We start from the raw sequence: 26,649 nt of genomic DNA, 5'->3' as shown, positions 1-26,649 counted from the left end.
GTATGTGTTCTAACCTTTTGTGCGCTGAGAGGCCAGGGCCTGTTGCCTGGGGGACCTCCCCCCACTCCCCGCATTGGATACATTAAATTGGAACTTTGCCAGCATTTCAGATTGGGTATGACTACCTGAGACAGAGGAGCTTGTTCTCCTAGCCCTCTGGGAGAACGGGGACAGCCAGCTCTGACATCTGCTCCCTGACCCAGCAGAGGGAAAAGATTGGGTTAGGGCTGTGCCCTGTAGCTGCAGCTGGAACCTGCCCCATTTCTTAGGCTGGCCCTAGATCATGAATGAAATGAGTTATGGGGCCAGACATCTCTAAGGCTTTCCTCAAGCATGTCTCTGCTGAAAAGGGTAAGGAAGGGCCTGTGGGTTAGGAGAGGGGCAGTGGCCAAAATGGGCAGAGAAAATGCAGAACTAGGGACTGAATTTGACAGCATTTCCCTTTCTCTTTGTCCCCTTCAATCCCCCACTCCAAATATTAAATGCTGCTGATTTGAAGTTCTAATTTTTCAAAATATCAAATTCCTTAAAGAAATTCTGCTGTCAGCATGACAGATATGAAGGGCTACCCTGGAAAGAGGGTCTAAAAAATGTTCACTTGGCCTGGTTCTGGACTTTAATTCAAGTTATTATTGGGAGCAGCCAAGAGGATTAGATGAGCTGTCTTGGAGGCCAACGAACAAGGTTCCCAAGGGGCCTACTCCTTGACCCACAAATGCTGGGCCAGACAACAAAGGTGGGAGAGTGACCTCATTTCTCAGGTTTGTAGGACTCATTTGCTGCCAGTCGTCTTGCCTCCAAAAGAGACTCACTCCCTGGTGATGGGGAAGATGACATCAGAATGAGCCCAATTTTGCAGGAAGGCTCAGAGTCTGAGTGTCTACCCTCCTCCTACAAAGCTGAAACCTAGCGGTTTCTCCAGGGTCGCTTGATTCCAAACATGCTCACTGGGTAGATTAGCATTCCTCTCTGGGTTGGGCATGGGGTCCCTTATGGAAACAGAGAAGAAGCTACCTCTGACTCAGTTCATCATGCAGGCTATCTCCATAAGACCTGAAGCAGCTGTCTTCCCTAACTCTAAGAGACCTGCAGGTGACCTGGCTGGATAAATCCTTGGAGATGGGGTCAAATCCTTATATTTAGTGGAAGTTTTCTTATTGATTAACACTGACCCAAGGATCCCAAGGATCCGTTCATATTCCTCCTGTAGGTTACAGGCTAGCCTGCCTACTCTAGGGACAGCAGCCTCAGAATGTAGGTCTCTTTTATGCTTTTCGCATATTCTGATCTCTGGACTATTGTGGCCTGGGAAATGGGTAGAGCTTTCTTTAGATTTGAGCAGGGGAGGAGCAGGTCCTATTCTCCTAAAAGCCCCAAACTCCTTAGCTTGATGCTTTACCTGTTTGGAATACCAAATACAGCTAAAATGGGAGATGGGAAAGACCAGGGGCTCTGTTGGAATCAAATAAATGTGCATCTCAACACCACCTCTCCCCCAAAACACACATAAGACACTCAGCAAACCTAGGCAGTGGGCAAGCTATCTGACCTAGGCTGCTTCAGGAGTATGTTGCTGAAGTTCAGATGCCTGAGCTTTAGGAGCTTTTCCTGGGAACTGGAAAGAACCATGAATATCTTCCCAAGAACTGCTGTCAAAAGGGGTCTCTATCCCTTCTTTCTTCCTCTAGACAGAGCCATGGTTGAAGTAAGGAGGCCCAGGTTCTAGTCCCAGCTCTTCAACTAGCTTGCTGTGTGACTTTGTGCAAGTCCTTTAACATCTCTGGGCTTGTTTCCTTGTCTGTAAAATAAGGGAATATGAATTAGTTTTGAAGTCCCTCCCAACTCTGAAGGTCTGTGATTCTCTGTTATTTATTGCCACATCAGTTACCTGCACCAAGATTTAGGGCAACCCTCCCAGAGCCTTTCCCTTTTGATATGCAGATAATGGAGGGTCCTTGAAACCACCAACTGCCCTCTGGAATTGGGATGTGTTATGTAAAGGATGGCAACATGGAATCCCTGCAAAAGATTTTGCAGGGATTCCATGTTGCCATCCTTTACATAACAGATGTCTGGACCTGGACTGACTGCCTCTCTCTCTGCCCCACACCACTCTTCAAACTCTCCACTTAGTTGTTCAAAATCCATAGGTCCATAGATAAGAGCTGGAAGGGACCTTAAAAGCCATTGAGTCAGATTCTTTCATTTCTCAGATGAAAAAATTGAGACTTTGAAAAGAGATGGCTTGCTCAAGGTTACACAGAAAATTAAGTGTCAAATTTGAACTCAAGTCTTTAACTCAGATCGTTGATCTTTTAATTCAGATCGTTGATCTTTGAATTACATGTCAAATTTGAATTAAAGTTTTTAACTCCTATCTAGAGGTCATTCTTTCCATACCCCTGGGTCCCAAACAGGACATTTCAAAATCCTGATAGTTTCCAGCAAGCTGGGAGGGAAGCTAACCCTCTCAAGTCAAAGAGAAGCATATCTCCTTTAAGACAGTGACAAGCCAGGAGCAGTCACCAGGTCTCACAAAGATCAGACAAAAAAAAGAATGAAATTTATCCTGTTGAACAACACACTCCTAGAAGGTCACCATATTTACCTTTAAGGGTTTGAAAGTCTCTAATTGTTTGGAGGCTCTTATAAGAAGGATTAGATAGATGAGTTCTGCTTGGATGGCCCAGTCAGACAGAATTTCAAACAGCGGATGGAAGTGGCAAAAGGGGAAGACTTCAGTGTGATACAAAGGCAAGCTCTAAACATTTAGAGATGTCAATAAGTGGTGTGGGCCACTTCCCTGTGACTAAAGCTCTTCTACAGAAGCTTACACAGAGAAAGGATTTCTGCTTCCTCTTAGAGTAGATGATCCCTGAGATCCCTTTCTGGCCTGAGCTTCCGTGATTCTTCCCAAAGTCATAGGGAAACCGTCCAGCCTGGATCACCTCCCATGATCCCCCTACAAATGGTAGTCTGTATCTTTTCCATCTGAGACAAATCTTCTGAAACCTGACGACCTGAGGAACAAGTTGTGCCTGGGAGGTTTGACAGGCAAGTTTTAGTTTTGAAGGCATCAGCCTAGCTCAAGGAGACCATTTTGGGAAAATTCTCTTGGGCATGGGGGTAGTGCTAACAATTCCCAAATGCTCTGGGAGGGGAGAGAAGGGACCTTGATATCCACTTGTGGAAACCACCCCCCATTTGATAGATAGTAGCTTCTGTGAAAAAGAACTGCCATGGGCCAAGGATAAGGATGAGGCAGTGTAGCTTGAAGGACTGAGTGGACAAACCAGAGGTCACCTGTACAAACTGAGGCTTAAGACCCTGTAGCTTCCAATGTGGCTGCCTGGAAATCTCCTTTCTTCTACCTGTGGAGAAATGAGCCAAGATAGAAATAGTTAGCTAAATAACCAGGGAGGGAGAAGCCTAAGAAGATGGTAGGGGTGAGGGGCACGCCAAGTCAGCCCAAGGCTAGAGGCACAGAAACTTCAGGAAAAGAGAGGTTTCCCTTCTACTCCCAGCACCTGGAGAGGGCAGGGACATCCTGTCCAGCTCGGGGTCCAGGCTCTCTGTAGAGGATCTGTTAGGAGCTAGTGGCAGAACTACCAGCCTTTCCTTCCCCTGTGCAGTGGAGGCAGAAGAGGACATTCGTGCCCGACACCCCAGGTAGGCCTTTGCTAAATGACAGAAGTCTAGCCAGGATTAGAGAGCTTGAGGGAAGGGAAGGCACAACTGAGAGAGCAGAGATGGCCTGCGTCCTGGGGGAAGCTCACTTCTAGTAGGTCTCCTTTGGTGGTAGTGTCTCTTGCCCTTTGATGAGAAAAAGCCCAAGTTTAAAACAGTCCTGGTTGGGTTCTTTGCTTCCTGAGGCTGGCTTTGAGGGGTACCGAGAATGCTGGCAAACTTCCCCCCCTTCTACTTAGCTCAGCCCACGGTCATTCCCTCCCCTCCCTGGGAGAGGAGAGCAGGCCACAAGCGCACCAAAGCTTAACCTTTCCTAAGCCCTCAAGCCAGCAGTTGGGAGGGGGAGGGTCAGACAAGAGGGTGGCTGGCAGGCTGGGCTCTTCTCCTGACCCACACTTGGGTCTCTCCTCAGCGCCTGGTGCGAATGAACATGCCCATTTCCAATGAGGACATGACTGTGCACTTCACTTCCACCTTGATGGCCCTCATCCGGACGGCTCTGGACATCAAACTTGCACCAGGTGAGGAGGTAAAAGGGCTGACACCCTGAGGAGGGTTGAAATCAGGAGCTACACAGTATCTGCCTTCATTCTTACCCAAGCACAGCCTGAGAAGAGGACTAAGCTGTGCTCCAAGCCTTGAATCTCTGACAAAAGCAAAAGTTCACTTTATTCTTCAGGAAGAGCACTATAAGCCAAGCCAGCCAGGTACACAGTGAGATATACAAAGTTCATTTTTTAAAGTGTAATACTGTTTATTTTGCTTCAAAAGACATTTCAGCACTCTAAACATGCAAAAAAAATAACCCCAATTTTCCAAATTGCATTTAAACACAGGCGTTTTCTTTTTTCTTTGCATCATTGGCCTGGTTTTCTGTTTGACTGGTACAAGGCAGAGCTCTATAGTTTTTCCATTTTAAACTACTGCACTTCAACTAAAAAGAACAGTTCTTGCCATCATGGCACTTATATGGGGGTTGTGGCATGCAGAAATATCTATAATACACAATATTATATAATTGTGTAAGAGAAGTACAGAAAAGAGCCCAATATGAGTGGAGAGTGAGAGTGAAAAGGCTGTTACTAAGAGGAAAGGATCAGGAAAGAGGTTCTGGACAAAGTGGCGTTTGAGTTGGGTTTCAAAACATGGGTAAGAACTCGAGATAGAGGGAACGGGAAGACTCCCTGGTCCGTCTCAGGCCTTTTGTCCCCTGTACCCCCAGAAGAAGACCTTCCTTCTTCCTGCATGACTTCATAAAGACATTCACAGGAATAACACTGAGCCCTTCCAAAAAGAGAAGAATCACATAGTTTTTCCATTAGTTCTCAAACCATGTCGAGTCAGAAATATATTTCTATCTTTATTGTGCTTCCAGCCTGTGCTATTGAGCAATAAGGAAAGCTAAATTTCTGCACAGGGCTTCCAAGTCTGTGGATACGAGGCGTACAAGAAACAATAAGAGAATGATATAGGAGAGTGGTAAAGTGCTGGGTTCTGACATACTGAATTCAAGACTATAAAAGTTCAGAGAAAAAGAGCTCAGTGTGGACCAAAGATACATATGGAAGAAAGGGAGAAGAAATGGTTTGGGACACTGTGGTTCTTTTTCTTGGATCACCTCCCTGGGAGCACTAGGCAGAAAAGACATGGGAGGGTAAAAGAGATTCCCTCAGAATCTACAAAGCCCATGAGAACTTGGGCTAACTTTCAGCTTAGCTTTTGATAATGATGGTACCCAAGAAACCTAGAGAAGGCCTGGGCTGTGGCGGTCTTTTCTCATTGTTTTCATTTCCTAAGTGGCAGCTGGCCCTTTACCTTATTCTGGCCAAGGAAAGTTTTGGGGCTTTCGAGATCATCTAATGAGGATGCTATGCCCACAGTGCCCCTTGTCTCATGAAAGAGTAGAATATTGTCCCTGGGAGAAATACTGTTCACCGGGAAAGACAAGTAATGAATGAACATGGCTGGAAATGGACACACACCACCTAGATGAGGGAAAATACAGATTTCAGTTCTGTCTCTATAAAATACTAACCTTTCTCTTAGATTCCAGGGAACTTTCTATTTTCCTGGCAGGTGAGGAACTAAGAGGCTAGCCAGGAGTACTTTCTATGTTTTGAATCCAACCCTTTCTCACCATTCCAGGGCCTCATTATCAGCATTGTATTAGCTTCCTAAACCAGTCTTCCCATATTCAAATTCTTCCCCTTTTTAACCATGTTTCACAGGCTGACTGATTAATCTTCCTGACGTGTGGCTTTGATATCTCTCCCCTACCTAGAACCCTTATGCCTCCCCAACACCTGCAGGATAAAGTCCAAGCCTGTTGGTTTGGTACTCAAGGCACTTCACAGTTTGTCTCCAATTTAACTTTCCAGCCTTATCTCATATTATTCCCCATCATTATACTCTCCACTCCAGCCAAACTCCATTGCACTGACATTCCTCATACACCTTTCTGCTTTCTTGCCTCCTCTGTCATTCATCGTTTATGCTTCTTTCTTCATGTGAGATACCTTTTCTCCTATATTTCTGTTGAAATGCAATCCATCATGATGTGACATGTATCGATGTCATCCTTAAAGGCCTAGATCACATAGTACCTTTCCCCTGAAGGCTTCTTTGATCACCTCAAGTGCAAGTGATCAGTCATTATCTTTTAGCACTTTGTGCCTCAAAAATGGCATTTGTCAAAATTAGCTTTGAATTCTCTTTCCTCTTAGATTGCGAGCTCCTTGAGTGCAGGGATTCTTTCTTTAAAAGAAATATTTTTATTTATTTTGTTAAATATTTCCCAATTACATTTTTTAAAATTTGATTTCCTAATTCTCTCCCTCCCTCCCACTCCTCCCCTATCCCTTTAAAAGGCAAGCAATCTGATACTGATTATATAGGTGAAATCATGCAAAACTTATTTCCATATTAGTCACATTATAAAAGAAAACACATAGACACCCCCCCCCAATAAAAATAAAGGGGAAAGTCTACTTTAATCTAATGCAAGGATTCTTAATGTCCCCCATAGCACATAGTAGTACCTTCTATTCAGCAGGTATTTAATAAATACTCATTGAGTGAATCTAAGGAGCCTTTCACTTCCTCTCCCTCCCCTTGCTTTGGATCTATAGCTGGGATGAAACAACATCAGTGTGATGCAGAATTGAGGAAGGAGATTGCATCTGTTTGGGCTAATCTGCCCCAGAAGACACTGGACTTGTTGGTGCCACCACATAAACGTAAGTAAAAGGATACAACAGCCAGACTGCCCCTACCCACTCACCCCCCGGCCATTTAATCTCCTCCCTCAAGAGTCCTTGCCAAGGAGAAGCTGAGAAGAAAGAGGGAGATGGGGTAAGGAGTAGTGGAAGAAATAGAAAAGGATGAGGGGAAAATGGGAGATGAAGATCTTTGAGGGAAGTTTGATCTGGAGCAATGGCAAAGGTCAGAACAGACATCCTTTAAGCTACTGACCAATGGTGTAGTTATTATTGCTTTCAGAGTGCAGATCTTCTTTCCACTTTCTGTAACCTTGCTTCCTTGTTAATACTGTACATTATAGTCTTTCTTTTTTAAACCCTTACCTTCCATCTTGGAGCCAATATACAGTATTGACTCTAAGGCAGAAGACTGATAAGGGCTAGGCAATGGGGGTTAAGTGACTTGCCCAGGGTCACACAGCTGGGAGGTGGCTGAGGCCAGATTTGAACCTAGGACCTCCCATCTCTAGGCCTGGCTCTCATTCCACTGAGCTACCCAGCTGCCCCCATATCTTTTTTTTAAAACCCTTACCTTCCACCTTAGAATCAATACTGTGTATTTAAGGCAGAAGAGTGGTAAAGACTAGGCAATAGAGGTTAAGTGACTTGCCCAGGGTCACCCAGCTGGAAAGTGTCTGAGGTCAGATTTGAACCCAGGACCTCCAGTCTCTAGGCCTGACTCTCAATCCACTAGCCACCCAGCTACTCCTTGTACATATAGTCTTGTTCTAGGCACTCTGAAGAGATAAATCTCACCTCTCAAAAGATAGACAAAGTGATGAGAACTTCTACTCCAAGCTGAATTCAAAACTAAGAAATCTTGTTTTGTGATATGAAAGTGACGGGAACCCTGAGATAAAATATTCATATGCTAAGAACTTTTTAACAAGCAGAGCTATCCAACAATTGAATGTACTATCTCAAAGGGTGGTGAGCTTTCTGTCACCAGCAGCAGAAGCAGGATAGTTATGCTTTCGGGTCTTATTGATATAGTAAAATGGATTCTTGCACTGGAAAAGAAGTTAGGCTAGGTGGCCTCTAAGATCCCTCCCAGTATTGAACTTCTGTAGATCTATAAAAGAAACAGACTCTGCCTTCAAGAAACTCATAATCTGTGAGGAGAGAACACATACGTGTTCTCATAAACAAGCAGAGAATGTCTTTTTCAGAGGAACATGTTAAAAATTATAAATTAGTATCATTCAAATTGAGTCCTTAAGACTTAAGTGGAGAAGTCAGGGTAATTTGTGGATAACTGCCTAGAAGGGGTAGGTTTGGAAGGTGAGGGGGAAAAAAGTGAATTAGCAAAGAAAAGATCTCCATAGTAATGCTCTGAAGATCCCAGAGAGCATGAAGATGAGGTGGGAAGAGGACTAAGGTGGGTAGGGTTTTGAACATTAAGAACGATAAAATGGATGCTAAGGATACAACTTTTAAGCAGGGGAGTTAATGGGGTGAAAATGGGCTTTACAAGGCCAATGCTGATAGAGTATATTAGAGAGATTAGAGGTTGGGACAACTAGGAGTCTTTTGGTATAGTCTGGATTTGAGGTAATGAAGACCTAGATTGAACCTTGGTTGTGAGAAGGATTAGCACTCACTACCCATTGCTCAGAAGTAAATTGTTCTATATGGAGAGATTGTAGCATAAAAGAAAGATTAGGAAGTGGACCTGAGATTCTATCAGTATAAGGAATTTCTTCAACCACCATAAGTCATCACCTGCTCTTCAACTTAAAGATTTAAAGTATTGCCTAGAATGCCGAGGTAAAGTTTAAGTGCCTTGACCAAAATCAAACTACCAGCATGAATCAGAGAGGGACTTAAATCCAAGTCTTCTTGACTCCAAAGAAAGCTCTCTCTGTGCTATACCTTTAGCCATCTTGAAAATGAAATCAGTTGAAACAACTTGGAATGTTCATCCCATAGAAGAGATGATTTAAGGTACTTGGGGGTGGGACATGGTGACATGATCACTATCTTTGGGTTTTTGAAGGTCTGTCATGTGGAAAAAGGATTAGACTTGTCCTACATGGCCCCAAAGGACACAGGGTAAAAAATTTCAGGGAGAAATATCTTTGTCTCCTTTTAAGAAAAACAAAGTTATTTAAAAGTCAAATAAGCTGCCCTAGGGGAGAGTTCTTTTTAATAAAGTTCTTCCCATAGTTACTAAATAGCCATTTGAAGATTCCTGTTCCTGTGTGGGTTGGGCTCAGTGAGATCACATCCAAGACTGAGATTCTATCCAAGGGCCTAAAGAATCAGAGAACTGGATGGATAAAGCCACCTAAGATCCAGGGCCAGAGTTGTGTTACAGCACAGCTTAGGGCCTTTGTATCCTTAATGCATCTGCCCCAACTGCCCCAACAATACCTCAGCTAAACTCAGACCTAATTTTTTCTTTCTCCCTAAATCTATTGCTCCTCATGAGTTTACCATTTCTGTCTGTGGTACCACTATTTACCCTGTCTCCCATGTCCCAAATCTCAGTGTCGTTTTTCATTCTTTCCTCAAGTAGATGTTTAATAAATGTTTGTTGAGTTGCGTTTAGCAAGTCCCCTCCCCTTTGATGAGTAATGAATGAGTAGCCTTTAAGTGCTACAGAAGATCATAAAGAGAGAGTTCAGTGTGAGTTGGAATAGCCTGGGTTGCCAGAAATTGAATTTAAAGTAGGTCATGAAGAAAAGGTAGGATTTTGCCAGGGAAGGGCATTCCAAGTAGGAGCACAGAGTGATAACTCTGGTGTTCATGGCGGACAATGAGGAGCAGAAAATAGAATAGAGGCCAAATGATAGAGAACTTTGGAAGCTGGGAAGAGAAATTTAGTCTTGGTAAAGGAGAGGGATAGGGCAGAGATACTGTATTGAAGAAAGGTCCTTTTGGTGACATAGAATGCATTTGAACAGGAACTACAAGCAGGGAGGCCAACTAGAAGGCTATTTGTAGTAATCCAAGCATGAGGTGGTGAATGCCTAGACTAGGGTTAGGATTTTGTTAAGGTAAATCAATGTTTGTTGAATGGACAGATAAAAGAATGAAATAATGGAATGTATGAGAGCCAGTTCAAAAGAAGAATCTAAAGAATGTAGGAATTTGCTATAAAGTAGAGAAGGAGAGAATTACAGATGATGTCAAAGTTTGGAACCCAAGTACTGAAGGAAAAGATGGTGCCATTGACCGAAATGAGGAAGTGAAAAAAAGGTCTATATTCTCCGGATGCAGATCATTGGATAAGTGAAAAGTTGGGCCTCTTTGGATATGGACTCATTATGGATTTAGTATTTATGGGAACTGATGAGGAACCTTGTTTCTCTCCTGTTTTTCCTTTCTCTTTCTTCTCTATTCTTTCTCTCTGAATTCACATTCACCCTGACTTCTCTACTCTTTTTTCCTTCATCCTCATAATATATGTCTTCTTCCTCTTCTTCCTTATTCCCCTCCTCCCCTCCATTTCTGCCTCCAGCTGATGAGATGACTGTGGGAAAAGTCTATGCAGCTCTGATGATTTTTGACTTCTACAAGCAGAACAAAAACACCCGCGACCAAGGTCACCAGCCTCCGGTAGGCATGTCCTAAATATTGAGATTGAAGAGCCTGGGGTTCTTGGGGAATGTGCTGGGAATCAGGAACAGAGGAATTTTAAAAATTAGGAGAATTGCAAATGGGAAATCAGCCACCTTTGTCAAGCATGCATCCTGTTTATCTGAGTGGCTTAATTTTGTGAGAGACTAGATTGAAAGGCTCTACCTACATCCTGGCCAAATATCAGGAGCATGATGAGAAGGAAAGCAATGAATAACCTGGTATAGAATGGAGATTTTCCTGGGTTCTTGAATGAGGTCATCCAACCCTGACCTTAAGGCTGAACTAAGAGCTGTCTATTATATACAGTGCTCCACACAGTTTTCTGTCACCTGCCCTCAGCACATAGCTGTTGATAAAAGCAAGGAAGCTCTTAGTATTGCTTTAGAGCTGATCTTTGGCTTCCTATTGCAATTCATGGTGCCAAGTTCTGCATACTGCCCACTGGAAGCTGATATGCTAATAACAACTGGATTTTCTTGAGGGCCACACCAGTTCAATTCATCAAATGTTACTATGGGCTAGGCATTGTGCTTACTAGGTACAAGACTAGGTTTGGAAATGCAAACACAAAAATGAAACAATACTTACCTTTAAGAAAATGACATTCATGAGATTGGAACAGGGAGGAACAGAAAGAATAGCTGGATTACCATGTATACTCTGTGTGTTTACATATAATTTGTACTTATCTGATGAGGTTGTACAACTTATTTATGACAATTTGCTACTTCTCTGCATTTCAGTTCTTGTGAGCAATTGTCATTTCTCATCTATTTTTTCCTACCTAGCCCCTTTCATTAGCCAATCAGCAAAGATTTATTGAGACTCTATCATATCTCCTGCTTATCTGAGTAGTTTAATTGTATGCCAGACTAGATTTGGAAGCCTTGCTCACATCCTATCTAAAGTTCAGGTAAGTGAGTGATAGAGAGGAAAGAGAACATGCTCGCCATTATTGAAGATACAGAAGTGTAAGACATGATTTCTGCCTTCCAGGAGTTTCTTATAGTTTAGCTGGATAGATAAGCCTGTTGCACATAAGACATCTACTCAGCCACTAATATAAAGCAATTTATAACTAGATGCTAGAATGTATTGTACAAATTTAAATTGCCGGGGGCAGCTGGGTAGCTCAGTGGAGTGAGAGTCAGGCCTAGAGACAGGAGGTCCTAGGTTCAAACCCGGCCTCAGCCACTTCCCAGCTGTGTGACCCTGGGCAAGTCACTTGACCCCCATTGCCCACCCTTACCAATCTTCCACCTATGAGACAATACACCGAAGTACAAGGGTTTAAAAAAAAATAAAATAAAAAAAATAAAAAAAATTTAAATTGTCATTGATGCAGAGGAGAGATATTTATTGGGGCTAGAAAAGTCAGGGAATGCTTCATGCAAGAAGTAGAATTTAAACTGGACCTTGAAGGATGGAACACTTGGAAGAGAGAGCAGAACACATGTGAAAATCTAAAACTGGGAGTTTAAAGGCCCATTCAGGAAATGTTGAGAAGCCTAGATTATCTGAGCAGAAGATTTTTCGGTTCAGGAGGATGAAGAAATGAGGTGAGTTAGAAAAGCAGTAACATGGCATAATGGAAAGTTGACTAGATTGGCAGAACCTGAGTTTGAATCCTAGCTCTGAAATCTATCAGTTGTATGATGGTGAGCAAGTCATTTAGCCATTGTAGGCCTCAGCTTCCTTATGTGTACAATAGTCCCAACATCTTTCTTACCTACTCCACAGGATTGTTGCACAGAAAGTATTTTATAAACCTTAAAGCACTATAGAAATGTGAACAGGTATTGTTAGGGGAGACGGTGATGAAAGTGGGGCTTTTAGGAAGGTTAATCTATAAAGCTATTCAGGACAAGTTAAAGATAGAAAGCATTTGGAGGAAAGGACAATGTGTGAATACAATTTAAGCTAAGCATTAGATGATTTGGGCTTAGACTAAGAGGGTAGCCATGGAAATGGAGAAAAAAAAGATGCGTGTAGGATCAAAATCAAAAGGATGCAAAAAAGATGATCTCTAGAAGTCAGAACTAGGAGGTGCAATGGGTAGAAATCAGAGGTAAAGTTCACTTCAAAATAAAGAAAATTTTCCTAATAATTAGTGCCATCAAAAGTCAAAGGTAGAAGATATTTATCGCAACTTCCGGGTTAAGATGGCAGCAGAGTAAAAAGCAGCTCCTTGACCTCTCCTAACCCACACATATAGGACTCCTCAAGAAGACATAAAAACAAATCCAGATGAACGAAGGGACCCCACAACAGGGCGCAGCACTGAAGGTACGTGGGATCAGGGCATTTCCATGCTATAAGGGGGTGAAACAGCTCTCACTAAATACGAGCTAAGCAACCCCCTCCCCCACCCCACACCACCTACAGTGCCAAAGCCAGCACACAAGAGTTAGAGCAAGTTTGGGTGTCCTTGGCAGAAACCTGGGATCACCAGGGCCTGCCCCTGAGAGCAGCAAGACTTAAAACCCCAAGAGGCTAAAGAATGTGCGGACTTTGAACAAAGACCTTGAGCGCAGGTGCAGATGAAGGCGCAGACATGGATCCTGAGCCCAGGTGCAGACTGTGAGTGGGGAACGCAGTGCAGAGGGGTGCATGACTGTGGAAGCAGTGCCCTGAGACTGTTAAAGGAACTTCGGGCAGAGGAACAAGCAAGGGGACCACCAGGAGGCTTGACCCTGAGAACAACTAGACCTGAAACCTCAGGAGCCTAAAGAATGCAGACATACCCTGGGCGTGAGGATAAAGCTGAGAGGGTGCTGGGCTAACAATGGCAAGCCAGACTCAGGAACCCCAAAAGAGAAAGATCAACAAGAAGAAATCTTTAACACTTGACAAGTTTTACACAGAGAAAATCCAGACAACAGAGCAAACAGCAGAGGTGAACAAACAAATAATCATACCCAAACCTTCCCAAAATAATGAAAACTGGTCACAAGCTCTTGAAGAGTTCAAATCTGAGATGATGAGAAAGATGGAAGAGATTTGGTGAGAGAAGTGGGAATAGCTCAAAGGGAAATTAACAGGTTAGAAGACAGAAACTCCCAATTGGAGAAAGATGCCCAAAAATCAAACGAAATGGTAAGCAAATTGGAAACCAAAATCAGGCAAGAAAATAACAGTTTAAAAGGCAGAATTTCACAATTGGAAAGTGAGACAAGTAAATTGAAGGCCAAAAACGATCAGATTGAGAAGGAAAACCAGTCTCTGAAGGCCAGAATTGAGCAATTAGAAGCTAATGATCTCTCAAGACAATAAGAACAAATAAAGCAAAGCCAAAAGACTGATAAAATAGAAGGAAACATGAAATATCTCAATGAGAAATTGACAGATTAAGAAAATAGGTCTAGAAGAGACAATTTGAGAATCATTGGTCTCCCTGAAAAAGCAGAAATTAATAGAAATTTGGACTCCATACTAAAACAAATTATTCAGCAAAACTGCCCTGAAGTTCTACAACAAGAGGGCAATATAGACATTGAAAGGATCCATAGATCACCCTCTACACTAGACCCTGAAAAGACAACCCCCAGGAATATAATAGCCAAATTCAAGAGTTTCCAAGTAAAAGAAAAAAATTTACAAGAAGCCAGAAAGAAACAATTCAGATATCAAGGAGCACCAATCAGGATCACACAGGATCTGGCAGCCTCCATGCTAAAAGGCTGTAAGGCTTGGAATATGATATTCAGAAAGGCAAGAGAACTGGGTCTACAACCAAAGATCACCTACCCATCAAAACAGGGGAAAGTATGGGCATTCAACAAGACAGAATATTTCCAAGTATTTGCACAGAAAAGACCAGGACTAAATGGAAAGTTCGATATCCAACCACAAAAATCAAGAGAAACATGAAAAGGTAATAAGAAACAGAGGGGGAAAGAAAGAAAACTCTTAGTTTTTTAAATTTGCCTCTTTAAGGGCTTCAATAAGATCTAATTATTTGTATTCCTATGTGGAGAAATGTTATGTGTAATTCTCTGTAGTGAATTCTAATCACTATTATAGTATTCACTATTATAGTAATTAGAAGAATTATTCATAGGGAGAGGTTGGAGTACTAAATGGTCTAAAATGATATTGGGGTGGGAAGGAGGAGGATGAACAGTAGAGGACACCAAGAAAAACTTGAATGAATAAGAAAAATAGGATATTCTATTACATACAAAGAGGGCATGGGAAGGGGAAGGGATGAATGCTATTATAAGAAGGAGAGGAAGAGGGCATTGAGAGGTAATATTTAAACCTTACCCTCAGTGGAATTAACCCTGAGAGGAAAGAGTAGCTATATCCATTAGGATATAGAACTCTATCTAACCCTACTGAGAAAGTCAGAAGGGATAAACCAAGGGGAGCAGGGGAGAGGGGAGGTCAAAAAGGGAGGGGAGAAGAAGGGGGAGGGAATTCATTAGGCCTTAAAAATAAAAAAGAGGGGAATAATAAGGGAGGGGGTAGAAAGGGAAGTAAATCAAGGGAGGGGACAAGGGTTACTTAAAGCAAACCACTGGTTTAAAAGGAAATAGTGTAAGAAGAAGGAGTAGAACTAGGAGAGGATAAAAAAATGTTGGGGAATACACAACTGATAATTATAACTCTGAATGTGAATGGGATAAACTCACCCATAAAACAGAAGCAAATAGCAGAGTGGATTAGAAACCAAAATCCTACCATATGTTGTCTACAAGAAACACATATGAGGCGGGTGGACATACACAGGTTTAAGGTAAAGGGCATGAGCAAAATCTTTTGGTCTTCAAATGAGAAAAAGAAGGCAGGAGTGGTGATCATGATTTCTGACAAAGCCAAAGTAAAAATAAATATGATTAAAAAAGACTGGGAAGGTAATTACATCCTGATAAAAGGCAGTATAGACAATGAGGAAATATCAGTGCTCAATATGTATGCACCAAATGGCATAGCATCCAAATTCCTAAAGGAGAAACTGGCAGATCTGAAGAAGGAAATAGATAGTAAAACCATACTAGTGGGAGATCTAAATATTCCTCTTTCAGATCTAGATAAATCAAATCAAAAAATAAATAAGAAAGAGGTAAGAGAGGTGAATGAAATCCCAGAAAAATTAGATTTAATAGATATGTGGAGAAAAATAAATAGGGACAAAAAAGAATACACCTTCTTTTCAGCTGCACATGGTACATTCACAAAGACTGACCATGTAATAGGGCATAGAAACATTGCAAACAAATGCAAAAGAGCAGAAATAATAAATGTAACCTTCTCAGATCATAATGCAATAAAAATAATAATTAGTAAGGGCACCTGGACAGGCAAATCAAAAACTAATTGGAAATTAAATAATATGATTCTCCAAAACCAGTTAGTCAAAGAAGAAATCATAGAAGCAATCAACAATTTCATTGAAGAGAATGACGATGATGAGACATCCTACCAAACTCTGTGGAATGTAGCTAAGGCAGTACTCAGGGGAAAATTTACATCCTTGAGTGCATATATTAACAAATTAGGGAGGGCAGAGGTTAATGAATTGGACATGCAACTTAAAAAACTTGAAAGCGAGCAAATTAAAAACCCCCACATCAAAACTAAATTAGAAATGCTAAAAATCAAGGGAGAAATTTATAAAATCAAAAGTAAAAGAACTATTGAATTAATAACTAAGACTAGAAGCTGGTATTTTGAAAAAACAGATAAAATAGACAAAGTACTGGTCAATCTAATAAAAAAAAAGGAAAGAAGAAAACCAAATCAAAAGTATCAAAGATGAAAAGGGAGACATCACCTCTAATGAAGAGGAAATTAAGGCAATCATTAAAAACTATTTTGCCCAATTATATGGCAATAAATATAGCAATCTAGGTGATATGGATGAATATTTACAAAAATATAAATTGCCTAGATTAACAGCAAAAGAAATAGAATACCTAAATAATCCCATATCAGAAAAAGAAATTGAACAAGCCATCAAAGAACTCCCTAAGAAAAAATTGCCATGGCCTGCCTGATGAATTCACAAGTGAATTCTATCAAATATTCAAAGAACAACTAATCCCAATACTATACAAATTATTTGATATAATAAGCAAAGAAGGAGTCACCAAATTCCTTTTATGACACAAATATGGTACTGATTCCAAAGCCAGGTAGATCAAAAACAGAGAAAGAAAACTACAGACCAATTTCCCTAATGAGCATAGATGCAAAAATCTTAAATAGAATATTAGCAAAGAGATTCCAGCAAGTGATCAAGAGGATTATCCACCATGATCAGGTGGGATTTATACCAGGAATGCAAGGATGGTTCACCTTAGGAAAACTATCCACATAATTGACCATATCAACAATCTAACAAACAAAAATCACATGATTATCTCAATAGATGCTGAAAAAGCCTTTGACAAAATACAACACCCATTCCTATTGAAAACACTGGAAAGTGTAGGAATAGAAGGCCCTTTCCTAAAAATAACAAACAGTATATACCTAAAACCATCAACAAGCATCATATGCAATGGGGATAAATTAGAAGCCTTCCCATTAAGATCAGGAGTGAAACAAGGATGCCCATTATTACCTCTATTATTTAACATTGTACTAGAAACACTAGCAGTAGCAATTAGAGAAGAAAAAGAAATTGAAGGTATCAAAATAGGCAACGAGGAGACTAAGCTATCACTCTTTGCAGATGATATGATGGTCTACTTAAAAAATCCTAGAGAATCAACTAAGAAGCTTGTAGAAATAATCAACAACTTTAGCAAAGTTGCAGGATACAAAATAAATGCAAATAAATCATCAGCATTTCTATATATTTCCAACACATCACAGCAGCAAGAGGTAGAAAGAGAAATACCATTTAAAATCACCCCAGACAATATAAAATACTTAGGAATCTATCTACCAAAACAAACACAGCAATTATATGAAAACAACTTCAAAACACTTTCCAAACCATTAAAACTAGATCTAAACAGTTGGAAAAACATTGATTGCTCATGAGTAGGATGAGCTAACATAATAAAAATGACCATTCTACCCAAATTAATTTACCTATTTAGCGCAATACCTATCAAACTACCAAAAAACTTTTTTACTGAATTAGAAAAAAACTATAACAAAGTTCATTTGGAATAACAAAAGATCAAGAATATCAAGGGAAACAATGAAAAAAATGTGAAGGAAGGTGGCCTAGCAGTACCAGATATTAAACTATACTATAAAGCAGTGGTCATCAAAACGATATGGTACTGGCTAAGAGACAGAAGGGAGGATCTGTGGAAAAGACTTGGGGTATGTGACATCAGCAAGACAGTGTATGATAAACCCAAAGAGCCCAACTTTTGGGACAAAAATCCACTATTTGACAAAAACTGCTGGGAAATTTGGAAAACAACGTGGGAGAGATTAGGTTTAGATCAACATCTCACACCCTGCACCAAGATAAATTCAGAATGGGTAAATGACTTGAATATAAAGGGGGAAACTATAAAAAAAATTAAGTGAACACAGAATAGTACACAGAATAGAACACAGATCTCTGAAGGAAAGATTTTAAAACCAAGCAGAGTTAAAGAAAATTACAAAATGTAAAACAAATAATTTTGATTATATTAAGTTAAAAATCTTTTGTACAAACAAAAACAAGGCAACCAAAATCAGAAGGGAAACAACAAATTGGGAAAAAATCTTTATAACAAAAAACTCTGACAGGGGTCTAATTACTCAAAAATACAAGGAGTTAAATCAATTGTATAAAAAAATCAAGCCATTCCCCAACTGATAAATGGGCAAGGGACATGAATAGGCAATTTTCACATAAAGAAATCAAAACTATTAATAAGCACATGAGACAGTGTTCTAAATCTCTAATAACTAGAGAAATGCAAATCAAAACAATTCTGAGGTATCACCTCACACCTAGCAGATTGGCTAAAATGAGAGAAGGAGAGAGCAATGAATGTTGGAGGGGATGTGGCAAAATTGGGACATTAATGCATTGCTGGTGGAGTTATGAACTGATCCAACCATTCTGGATGGCAATTTGGAACTATGCTCAAAGGGCTATAAAAGAATGCCTGCCCTTTGATCCAGCCATACTATTGTTAGGGTTGTACCCCAAAGAGATCATAGATAAACAGACTTGTATGAAAATATTTATAGCTGCACTTTTTGTGGTGGCAAAAAAACTGGAAAATGAGGGTATGCCCTTCAATTGGGGAATGGCTTAAGAAATTGTGGTATATGCTGGTAATGGAATACTATTGCACTCAAAGGAATAATAAACTGGAGGAATTCCATGTGAACTGGAAAGACCTCCAGGAATTGATGCAGAGCTAAAGGAGCAGAGCCAGAAGAACATTGTACACAAAGACCAATACACTGTGGTAAAATAGAATGTAATGGACTTCTGTACTAGCAGCAATGCAATGACCCAGGACAATTCTGAGGGATTTATGGAAAAGAACCCTATCCACATTCAGAGGAAGAAATACAGGAATGGAAACACAGAAGAAAAGCAACTGCTTGAACACATGGGTTGAGGCAGACATGATTGGGGATGGAGACTCAAAACTACCACACCAATGCAACTATCAACAATTTGGAAATAGGTCTTGATCAATGACACATGTTAAAACCAGTGGAAATGCGCATTGGCTAAGGGGGGCGGGTAGAGAGTGGGGGGGGTGAAGGGGAAAGTAAGAGCATGAATCATGAAACTATGTTAACTTTTCTAAAAAATAAAAATTATTTAATGAAAAAAAGTTAAAGGTAACACCTCAGGAGGTAATGAGTTCTTTATCATTGAGGTGTCTTCTAGCAAAAGCTGGATAATCACCGTCTAGGATATTGTATATGGGATTCCTACTTAGGTGGGCATTAGACTAGATGGCCTCTTCATTCTCTTCAAATCTCTCATTCTATCATCTATCATCTTCCCTAGTAGAGTTCTTGTCCTCATTCTTCACAACACTGGATACCACAGAATGAGACATACAGGGAACCAATCACTGCTTCCTTTTAGTGTGCAGACACTGAGAGCCTCTATCTATTCTTACTTTTTTCCTCTGGGATTTTACATTGCATAACATTGATAGACTAGCCAAAGGTACATCTATCTACCTTTTGAAGCTTGTTCAGAGCCCAAAAGGCAGCAGAGGATTATATGTATGTGTACACTGAATGAGGACATACACATGTTATGTAAAACAGCATGGTAGACAGTACTTTTCTATATACCCCTGCCTCAGGATCTTTCTGTAATGAACCATTCATTATTTCTCCTTGTCATTGTTTAGTAATTTTCCAGGTGTGTCCAATGCTTTGTGACATTATTTGGGTTTTTGTTTTTTTTTTTTTGTCAAAGGTACTGGAGTGGTTTTTCTTCTCCAGTTTGAGAAAACAAACAAGGTAAAATGCCTCACCCAGGGTCACACAGCTACCAAGTGTCTGAGGTCAGATCTGACCTCAGGTCTACCTGAATCCAGACCCAGGCACCTAGCTACCCATCAGTTTTCTAAGGATGTGGTTTGTTTTTTTTTGTTTTTTTAGTTACCAACCAACCAAGTCTGGGCAGAAAGCCTTTCACTCTTGGCCAGTTGGCCTCGGGATTCAAGTTATATCTCTTTCTCCTATCCCCTTAATGGCTTTTGCCAGTACTTTGCCCCCCTATATCTTTCTTTCTGTTGCAGACAGGTCCTGTGTCTCTGTTCCACACCCAAGGCCAACCTGCTGTGCTCCGAGGTGCTAGAGTATTCTTGAAACAGAAGAGTTCAACCTCCCTCAGCAATGGCGGAGCTCTGTGAGTACTGGGCTTTGTCTGAAGGCTGCAGAACTACTGTGTCAGGAAATAGTAACAGTATAAGAAATGTCTCTAGCTCTACCTCAGCTCTTCTCTCTCAAGTGTATAGTCTGGGCAAGAACACAGAGCTGTCCTTGGTGCTGAATCTGGGAGAAAGTCTAGTGAAGGGTATGGAAAAGAAGAGCCTCATGGAGTCTTGAGAAGGGAGAGATTTTAAGGAAAAGATTAGTCAGTTCATGACTGGAAAGAGCAGATCCTTGGATTTGCAGAATGACCTGAATCTTTTTTTCTTGATTCTTAAATTCTTGTCTGAGTTTCAGTACTCAGAAAAAGGGATAGCACGCTAAAGAGATAGAGAATAGAATAGATTTGAGAGAAGGACTTGGTTTTGCTTCAAAAAAGATGATATAATGGGGCATAGAACTAATTCTGTAGTCAGTCATACTAAAAAGTCCCTGATAGAGAAGATGTTTTCAAACATAATTTGACATCACATAGAATAACAGGAGTTTCATCACATATAGCAGATCACCTCTATTGCCAGGGACATATTGTGGAATGAGAAACAATTACTTTGAAATGTGGCATAAAAAAGACCATTTTGCAAAAATAGTCATATGACCCCCCAAATTTTTGCCAGAGTTGATCATTTCTTCCTATCTGGCCTATTTCTAACCACTTGCCTCAGATACTTTTCTTCTTTTTTTCTTTCAAAAGACCACACCCAGGGAGTGGCATCAAGGAGTCTGTCTCATGGGGCACCCAGCGCACCCAAGATGTCTGCTATGAGACCAGAATGCCCCTGGAGCGTGGTCATTCTGCAGAAATTCCTGTGGGACAACCCAGCAAACAAGTGAGGGTGGAAGGGGTACAAGATGATATGGGAGGGGAGAGTAAATACCTTGTCTACCAGTCAGAGTGGTAATAGTATTCCCTCTGCATTGCATTGGAGGTCTACTGGCAACAATTGTAAAGGTCTGTGATTGGAAAAGGGGTTTGATTGCCAAGGTACAGAGTGCATGCTTTTCTTTGTGTGTGGGGCATGTTGGTGTATATTGCTTTATTTATGAGGCTCTGTGTATTTCAAAATTTACTTGTGATTTGATTTGACAAATATGTTCTAGGAACCTACAATGCACAAGGCATTTTGCTAGATGCTAGGCACTCAAAAATAAAATTGAAATGATTCCAGTCCCTCAAAAACTTACATTCTACTTGGTAAGGTACGCAGAAAAATAAATAGAAGATAATATGAGGAGATAAAATGAACCAGATAGGTGGAGTGGGATGGGGGACAAGGGTAGGAAGGGTTTCACATAGTATGGTGGTACCTGAATTGAGTCTTTTTAAAATTTATTTTTAATTTTCTTTTTCCAATTACATGTAATAATTCGGCTGAGTCTTAAAGGAAACTACAGTATCTAAGAGATGTGATGGTGAGGAGTGCATTCCAGGAATGAGGACCAGTCTATGCAAAGGTGTAGTGGTGAGAGAGGAAATATTTAATTCAGGGAATAGCTCATATTCTAGTTTGGTTGAAATGTAGAGTGAATAAGGGAAATAATGTTAATTAAGTCTGAAAGCCACATTGTGGTGAACTTTAAATTCCAGGTTGAAAAGTTTCTATTTTATCCTAGAGGCAATAGGGAGCCATCAAAGATTTTTTTGAGCAATGGAGTAATATGGTAGGACAAGTATTTTAGGAATATGAATCTGGAAGCCATATGGAAAATGTATATGTACATATGCATCTATACCAGGCAAGAGATGATAAGAACTTAAACTAAGAAGGTGAACATATTGAGAGATGGAGAATGGATATGGAGATAATATGGAGACAGCTAATTGGATATTGAGTAACTAGGATTTGTTCCCCAGAACTCTCTTTCCCAGCTCCCCATGTTTCTTCTCACATTATGTTTTGTGTAGCTCAGCCCTTTCTCTTTTCTTCCTGGAATGCTGCTGTTGAGGCTGGGGAGGAAAGCTTGGCAGAAAAAGTATACTAATGTTTTCTTACTTTAGTTAGAAAATTAGACTTTTAACTTCTATTTCTTTTTTCTTCTACTTCAAGTGATTATAAATAAATCTTAGAAAATATAATGCTTGGAGTTATTGGGTGTTAATAAAAATCTTACATTTTAGGCTTTAAAGGAGGAGGAAAGTCAAGCATGGTTGGGAGGTTCCAAACCTGGGTGATTGTCCTTAATAGGGAAATTTGAAGAGGCAGACTTAGAGGAGAAGACGATGAAGTCTATTTTGAATGCATTTCCAAGAGGACATCCAGGTCAAGATATCTAGCAGGCAATTGCTAAATGGGAAAGGGCTGATTAAATATAGGGGTGTGTGAGTATGTGGGTGTATATGTGTGTCAATGCGCACATTTACTGAGCATAATTGCCTGTATGCTTATATGTTTGCATATCTTCACAGCTATGTCTGAATAGCTTCCCGCACTTTGAATCTTAACCTTCTATCTCTTTAAGAAGAGATCCCAAAAGCTCACTCCAGACACCTTAGTGACAGGCTACCCAAATCCCTTATCTTGAAGGATAAATCTTTTTCTCCTGTTTTCTGTGATTTGCACCATTGCTTTCCTCCTTAGGGAGAGCTTGAGGTGTTTCTGAGGAAGAAAGTGATTTTCTGGGACAAATTCAGAGCTTCTTCCACCCTACCTCAAGGCGTTATTTCCCTGAACCAGGAGGAAAGAAGTATAAATTTGGGTTTCTGGCCATTGTCATAATACTGTGATTCTCTCAGGCTGTAGAGATGCAAGAGATGGCCCAGGATGTCACCAGTGGTGAGCCCCAGCCAGGGTTGGAGAGCCAGGGCCGAGCAGCATCCATGCCCCGCCTGGCAGCAGAGATGCAGGTGAGTTCATGCATGTGAGTGTGTATAGGTTTGGACTCAGATTCACTGTTCAAGAAGACAACTCTTCTTTTCCTTTAGGCTTCATTTACAAATGTCTTCTGGAGGCTGTCTTGCACTCCCCAGCATTGGCAAATATTCTGGGACAGGCTTAGTTGAAACCTAGGTCAATTTACTGTCAAGGCTGATCCCAGAACATCTATACTTCAAATTTCAGGCCCTTTGGGACTACCCTGTGCTCTCCTTCCATCCCATAATATCCTCCCAAGGCTCACACTGGTTCTTTTTTTTTTAAACCCTTACCTTCCGTCTTGGAGTCAATACTGTGTATTGGCTCCAAGGTAGGAGAGTGGTAAGGGTAGGCAGTAGGGGTGAAGTGACTTGCCCAGGGTCATTCACACTGGTTCTTGAGAACAGGAAACCACAAGCAGGAGATTCAGTCTTTTGGTTGGCAAAGGCCAGACATTACCCTGACACTCCAAAAGATTGTCCTAAAGTATTTCAACTTGGAAAGTTTTTTTTTTATGTTTTGCCCATAATATTTTAATCTTCCCAACAATTATGTACACACCTACACTTAATATTCTCATACCTATATATGAGAACATATGAAGCTATTTTTCCTTTTTCTAGAGAGGTTGGCTTACTTGGCTCCTTTCCCAGTGGAGGGGCATGGTACAGACAGGTTTCTGTTAAAGCGAAAGGACTGAGTCAGAAGCTTGCTTTTATTCTTAAGCTCTGTCGTGGCCATTTTGTAATCATAGTGAGCCTTGGTACTAGAGCCCTTGGGTGGGATTCTCATTAAGCTTCAGAACTAGTAAGCTAGTAAACCTAATAGTAGTTGAGGAATATCTAAGGGTCTTCTCCTCCCCAGTGGTGTTAAATTATGGCTAAGTCCCATTCTGTGGTTATTAATCCCTAAATTGGCCCCTTCTCTCACTCTAAAAGCATGAGAGACCAAAAATCAGTGTCCATGGTCACTGGGTAATCAGTAAAAGACATAGCTGACACATACAGGGAAGTGGGAAACTTACTACCTCAAGGGTCCTCAGGTGTGATGTGGGGCTGGGAGAATGTCTTCTCCAAAGAGTTCTGGAAAGATCAGATTGAAATGATATTTTCATCCATGAAATAGTAATTTTCTGCCACTCCCTCCCACTGAAGCAGGTGATCAGTGGCAGTTATTTCAGTGGTCAATGAGCATTTCTTTCCCAGAGCCATAGCTAGAAACATCCTGTTGGAAGCCTGAGCTCTGGAAGCCCTGGGGAAGTGTAAGATACTTGTGTATCTGTAGCCTCCCTTGAATAACCAGTGTCCTCTGTGTGTTTTTCCTCTTTGTACTTCCCACTCCATCCTTCCTATGTTGTTTCTGGTCCTTGACATTTTGTTTGGAGTTTTCCTTAATAAATCTTCTTTCCTCTTTCCTCGGCACCTGATGGCTACTTATGACTTTCTGCATTTTCTTCTCTCTCTCTCTCTCTCTCTCTCTCTCTCTCTCTCTCTCTCTCAATAACTTTTATACTTCTGTTTTCTAATCTCATTTCCATTGTTTTTCATGTCCTTTCTCCTCCTCATCTTCCCCCTCCTCCCTATTTCTTCTCTTCCTCCTCCTATTTCTCTTATACTTAATCCTTTTTTCTCCTCCTCATTTCTTGGTCCCTCCCTCCCATTCCTCTCTCCCTCCCTTCATTCATTCCGTTGTCTGTCTATTCTACATCTGCCGCACATCTGCCCTGATGTTTACCACTGGCTGTTCTGTCCCTCATCTTGTCCGCCGTGTGTGCAGAGGAGCCAAGCGCGATCGCCTGGGAGTTACCTAGCAGTATGTAGCTTGAACTATATTGCCTCCTATTCTGCATATATGAAGACCTTTTGCTCTTGATCTTTTTCCTCTTCATACTTGGCATACTTCTTGTGGGAGTGCTTGGCTTGGGATGCAGCCCCAGAATCCTCAGGTCAGACAGGAATCATATCCTTATTTTGTCTCTGGGTGAAATTTCTAGCTCAGGTTAACCCTTTTTTAGCCTACCTAGGGCTAAGGATGAGCCCCTCAGTTTCCACATGATATTTTCTCATGGCTGCCATTTACCTCTGCAAGTAGCCTTCTGGATCCACTTCCCTTAATAGTTTTAATCCTTTAATAGTAGTTGGGGATACCTCAAAGAAGTTTGCAAAGGGGAGCAGAGATGATATTCTGGCTAGCCATAACTAAGCTTTCCACTTTGGCTCTCCATGGCTGGCCTCTTCCTTTCTTGGATGGAGAGAGTTAGAGTATAATAAGGCTGTTCCTGAATCATCTTCCCTTAACAGGTGAGAGCCTTCCATGTAACAAATGAGAAAAGAGAGTAAGGGATGGGGTAGAGTGGCCAGCAAAGATGCAATCCCCTTGAGAAGAGACTGTGGCTCTTTTTTTCCCAAGCCAAAAGCCACAGAGACTTCAGCTGATTTGAACCTCTTGCATTTGGAGAAGGGAGAATAACTCTGAATTTAAGGGTAAAATGAAAACCCATCCCTCAGAGAGACTTACATGAGCTCCAGAGCCTTGTTAGCAAGCTTCTGTTCCTTTCTACTCAGTTACCCAGATCAGGAGGGACTAAAGAAGTGGGGGATTGATGGCACCCCAAACCTTTCTTGACTGCCTACTCTTTGGTCCCCAGCCATTTTTAAGTCTGGACTTCCTTCTGGGGTGGGATGGGAATGGGCAAGTTTTAACGCTGGCATTGATCTTGGTCCCTTAATAATTGGCATCTGAAGAGAATGCATTTGAACTCAGGATTGCCAAAATGTCAAGGAACCTTGGCAATAACAGGCAGCAAAAGGTCCTGAGGGCATGTGGATGTATCCTGGGGAGAAGGCTCAGATGAATCTGGTTCCTTCCAGCAACCCTTTCTTCTTCTATTCCAATGCTTGTCCCTATGCCATATCTCTTCCCTTAGCCCTCTTCCCTCATTTATCCCTCCATGTTCCTCTAACCCTCCCCTTCCTCCCCATCCTATATCTATTCCCTTAGCACTATTCCCTTAAAAGCCAGTGGATTTGGCTAACAAGTTAATCTCTTCCCTTTATCCCCTCAACAGCCCATTCCAGACACAAGCCCCATGAAACGCTCCATCTCCACATTGGCCCCGCAGCGCCCACATGGCTCACACCTTTATGAATATGGCCTGGAACGTGTATCCTCAGGCCAGCCTCAGCATCACCACCATCATCGCTGTCACCGGCGCAGGGATAAGAAGCAGAAATCTTTGGACAAATGTCCCAGTCAGTCAGCAGATGGAGATGTGGGTGAGTCTATGCAACTCCTTTTGAACTTAGGGCCCCAGGAAAGAGGGGAGAGAACCTGATCTGGCAGTTCTCATAACCTTCAAAGAACTTCTAGAACTGAGAAATAACTCATACCTGCAACAAGAGGCCAGACCTGGAGGGGCATCAGAGAGTTTGCCCGATACCTCTTACCTGTAT

General features: G+C 41.3%; 1 protein-coding gene across 1 annotated transcript in view; it reads left to right on the top strand.

Annotated features, from left to right (window-relative positions):
- The window catches only part of CACNA1B (calcium voltage-gated channel subunit alpha1 B), a 275,653-nt gene that overhangs the window by 245,564 nt on the left and 3,440 nt on the right, over positions 1-26,649 (top strand). The window contains 5 exon segments of the mRNA XM_044659657.1: positions 4,100-4,208; positions 6,816-6,923; positions 10,408-10,505; positions 23,080-23,190; positions 26,265-26,472. Coding sequence (XP_044515592.1) covers positions 4,100-4,208; positions 6,816-6,923; positions 10,408-10,505; positions 23,080-23,190; positions 26,265-26,472 — 634 coding nt within the window.

This window comes from Gracilinanus agilis, chromosome 2 (genome assembly GCF_016433145.1).
Source record: "Gracilinanus agilis isolate LMUSP501 chromosome 2, AgileGrace, whole genome shotgun sequence".
Lineage (NCBI taxonomy): Eukaryota > Metazoa > Chordata > Mammalia > Didelphimorphia > Didelphidae > Gracilinanus > Gracilinanus agilis.
The sequence above is the reverse complement of the archived record's forward strand: the minus strand, read 5'-3'. Positions and strand labels throughout refer to the sequence as shown.